We start from the raw sequence: 4,408 nt of genomic DNA, 5'->3' as shown, positions 1-4,408 counted from the left end.
GCATGTCTTTGGTGTTTGGTGGGAACCAAGCATTTGAGTGTTATAATGTTGCAAGAGTAGGCCCTTTTTTCTTTTGCTGCACTGCGTCTTATATGTAAGCATTCGCCTTAATCAATGAAAATGGCAAAGCCTTTGGACTTATTTTAAAAAAAAGTGTAAAGTGAAATTAGCTATTTTACTTGTACGTGGTTAGTTGGCTCGGGAAACATATCATGCATCCCCAATCTCAAACCACTAACACTTTCGACTCAATAAAATGCCAAAGCCAGGAGCCATTACATTTGAATAAGATTCAGATGAAGCTTTCATGCAGCTACCATTGAAGCTCATATCCCACCAAACTATCTAAGGACACGGCACCTCAAACACTTCCACGACTTGGCTGCCGGATATTCGCCTTATAATAGACCCCCCACCCCCCACACTCACATTTCAAAACCCATCTTGCCTCCAGACAAAGAACATTAGCTTCCATCTAGCCGCCATTATTCCTGACTACAACTCTCACAATGCTGAGCACCACGGCGCACCACAGCAGCAGGCAGACGCATGCTTTCGAGAAGAGCCCGAGCCGCAGCCGCCACGGCTCGGCCAGGAAGAACGGCAGCATAGACAGGAAGCTGCAGCTGCAGGCGATGAGCCACGCGAGCAAGTACCTGCAGCGGATGCTTGTGTGCCCGCCGGGGCTGGGCGGCGGCGTCCGGCGGAGCGGCTCCGGCCTCTCCCTGTCGTCGCTGTCGCTGTCGCAGAACTCGAGCGACTCGTCGCTGAGCAGCTCCAACTCCAGCAGCTGGGAGCCCAAGGTGCCGCTCATCTACGGCGGCACTTTCAGCCCGTGGGGCGACGTGCTCGTGTCCCTGGAGAAGAGGAGGGGAGACGACTGCGACGACGACGACGACAAGGTGAGCGGCCGTGATGCGGAGGAGGAGGAGGATTTTGATTGCAGTGAGCCCGGGGGCCTGCACAGATGCAGCTGGATCACCAAGAACAGTGGTGAGGATTGAGAAATGCTTAATTACTTGCCAGTAATATTTTTCCCTGCCAAGAAAGTGTACTGCTAATATTTGTTTTCATGCATATATATATTTTTTCGACTATGGAAGACTCCAAGAAACCATAGTCAAAAGAATATATTTTTTACGTGCAAGAACAACGGTTTCTTGTAAGGGGGAGCAGAGAATGAAAAGTCAATGGCGAAAAGTACAATTAGTTAATTAGCTTTGCACCAACTTATATGTACAATAACCCTGTCAAAAAAACTTACTAGTACAATAAGGTAGATCAAATTAAGAAGAAAAGAAGTTTGGACAGCAAATGGGGTCTGCCTTTTCCTTCAAGGGATGGTGAAGTCCACATCACTTACTGATGAAACTCTTGATTTGACCAAGCTAATATATGTCCTGAGCCCTGGCTTGCTGTTGCCTTGAAAACAAAGTTCAGTTGATAAGCTCACCAGAAAGGGACTCCTCTCCAGTCCCCTCTAGTCTGCTGAGCAAACTAAAATCAACCAGCTAAAAACAAAAAGGACAATATATATTTTATTCTTTTGACTAAACGAAGGACAAAATTTAGATCAGCAAACTGATCACTTGCCTCAAATCCACCTTGCAGATGAGGCGTATATCCAGTTCCACGACGAATCCTGGGGCGTTCCAGTCTACAGCGACGAGTACGACTCTGCCACATTTCTTCTCTCTTTTTTTGCCTGTCGCATGCAAAAGCTCATCTTGAAAAATCGAAAAAAAGAATCATTCCGTTTACAAATATATTCTGTTGTAATTTCCAGCCGCCTGTTTGAGCTGCTCACCCTGTCAGGGATGCTCATAGACCACAACTGGACAGAGATACTCAAGAGGAGGGACATGTACATGTAGGTGCAGCGTCTTTCCGAACATTTGGGTTTCTCAGTACATATGCAGCACTTGTCACTTTCCCTGTGAATCATGAATGGGTTAACAAAACTGTGGCAAATTTGACGATTTCAGGGAAGCATTTGTGGGCTTCGACCCCAATGTGGTGGCGAAGATGAACGAGGATGACATCGCCGTGATCAGCGCCAATAAGGAGCTCAAGCTAGCGGAGTGCAGGGTGCGGTGCATCGTCGAGAACGCTAAGTGCATAAGAAAGGCGAGTGCACTAAGATTTCTGCTTATTTCTGGCGAAATTCTTCTAACAAAGATATTACAAGGACAGGAAAAGTTTGCAATGAAATGAGGGAAGAATGACATGCAGATGCCATGGATGTGTCAATATGAACTGAACAAATTTAGCCGTGAAGCATTGGATAAAAACTTATGACCATTGTATGCATGTGCAGGTGGCGAAGGAGTTTGGGTCTTTCAGCGGGTACATCTGGGGGCACATGAACCACCGGCCTATGGTAGGTAAATACAAGCACCACAAGTACATCCCGCTCCGAACACCCAAGTCAGAAGGGATGAGCAAGGACCTAATCCGGCGGGGGTTCCGGCTCGTTGGTCCTGTCATAGTCTACTCCTTCATGCAAGCCTCTGGCATGGTCATCGATCACCTCGTCGGCTGCTTTCGGTTCTCTGAGTGTGTCCGCCTTGCTGAGCAGTCTTGGGGTATCTCAAATGTCGCCACGTAGACGCCCAAGCACTCCAGTCTCGAACTTTGACATTACAGCGTTTGCTTCACAATAACCTTTTTCCCCTAAAATACGCAAGAGCTGCGTATCCTTTATTTATTTGTTTTTTGATTAGTAATGTATGGGTTGTAAATTATGTGTGGTAGACTACTAAGTTATGTTTTTCCCCTACTTGTGGTAGTGTGACTGGTATGTAAGTTGCTATGGTTAAGTTTTTTTTTTTTTGAACAAGTTAAGATTATCTCCTTTTTGTTTGGGCCTAAGTAAGGCCATGTATGATTAAGGAGCCCACAAATCCAGCGTTGAACAAATTGTCCATGATTTTATATGTAACTAGTTGAATGCCCGTGCTGCCATCTAATAACAAAAAATGTATATAAACACATTGATAAAAAAATTCTAATAAATGTGTCGACATGAGGGTATGCGATTCCATTCAGATAAGGAATAAAATACCAACTCTCTCTCCCACTTTTTTCCTTCTCGACGGTCATCGTATCTTTCTAGCCACCATCTCCTTGCAAGAATACAAGGGATATATTCCTTCCCACCCCTCCCTCCCCCTTCATTTTCATTCCATTCATTCGCATGTGCTTTGGCGCATTATCGCCGCTTCAAAAGTCCTTCATCTCGCCTCACCATCGCTTGATCATTTCTTGACTTCAGCAAATGTCTAGAATGGTCCATCTGAATCGCAAGAGATGATGGTGCATTACAAGTCTCATATATACAAATAAAGGGATTCTTACCAACCATGAGCATTGATAGCGTATTAGTGTCATATTTACAAATAACAAGATAAGCACATAGTGCAATGACAAACGTTTATCTCTCCTCGTCCTTTGGTGATAACAAAGATAATGCTTTTGTGAAAGCTTGTTTGAGATCTTAGGCATGTTTAGTTTAAGAACCAAATAGAATGTAATGGAACTATTTGACCGTGGAATGGAATGGTTCCGTCCTAGCATTTGGTTCAGAGAGAACATTATAAACGGAATGGTTTTGTGTTGTGTTTGGTTGGAGGGGTTGTATGGAATGGCTACCATTCATAGTAGGTTGCGGAGGGGGTAGTTGTGGCATCGTGGAGCTTCAACTCATCGGTAATGGGGAGTATTAAGTAACAAATAAAGCATTGCGTTAAGTAAGTTGACATAATGTTGGTAATAATATTCCCCACACCCTAGCTCCTCGTTGGGATAACGTCAACTTTCCTTTTATCCTTACCGACGCAAATACAATTACAAGATATGTTTTCTCTTGCTATGACCAAAATACTCCACGTATAAAGATTTACCACATATAATGCACACCACTCCCACTAAATTTTCTTCTAAACGAACTTATGATTAGACCAAATTGGAGAGGAATATACATCGATTATAAATAAAGCATGATATATAATCTGATCATAAAGTAATAATTCATCACACAACAAAAGACAACTGCCAAAATTACATCATTCAGATCACAATCATGTTATGCAGCTTGTGTGATCTTTCTATTGAAGCATGGGAGAGAAAATGCTACAACACTCCTGCTACAAACCTGTAGTCCAATGGTAAACTACTCACACATTAGAGCATCTCCAGCCGTTGGCCCCCCAGGAGGGGCTAAAAATCGCCCCCTGGGGGCGCACCAGCACTAAATCGTGCACTGGGGGCGTGATGCCCCCCAGTCGCGGCGCCCACGTTTTTTTGAAAAAGTCAAATAAGGCGCAAACACGGCTCAAATTTAACGCAAACATCGACGAGTTCATTCAAATTTAAACATATTTTACAAAAAAAGAAAAAAAAACTAGCA

At 44.0% G+C, this 4,408-nt stretch overlaps 1 protein-coding gene across 1 annotated transcript; it reads left to right on the top strand.

The window, feature by feature from the left end:
- Positions 1-432: 432 nt before the first annotated feature.
- LOC123058754 (DNA-3-methyladenine glycosylase) lies at positions 433-2,854 on the top strand. Its single transcript, XM_044481445.1, has 5 exons — positions 433-993; positions 1,612-1,669; positions 1,787-1,870; positions 1,986-2,127; positions 2,318-2,854. The coding sequence occupies exons 1-5, from the start codon at positions 510-512 to the stop codon at positions 2,606-2,608; spliced, it is 1,059 nt and encodes a 352-aa protein (XP_044337380.1). The 5' UTR covers positions 433-509; the 3' UTR covers positions 2,609-2,854.
- Positions 2,855-4,408: the final 1,554 nt, after the last annotated feature.

The sequence above is a fragment of the Triticum aestivum genome, chromosome 3A (genome assembly GCF_018294505.1).
Source record: "Triticum aestivum cultivar Chinese Spring chromosome 3A, IWGSC CS RefSeq v2.1, whole genome shotgun sequence".
Taxonomy (NCBI): Eukaryota; Viridiplantae; Streptophyta; class Magnoliopsida; order Poales; family Poaceae; genus Triticum; species Triticum aestivum.
This window is presented reverse-complemented; position numbering and strand designations above follow the sequence as displayed.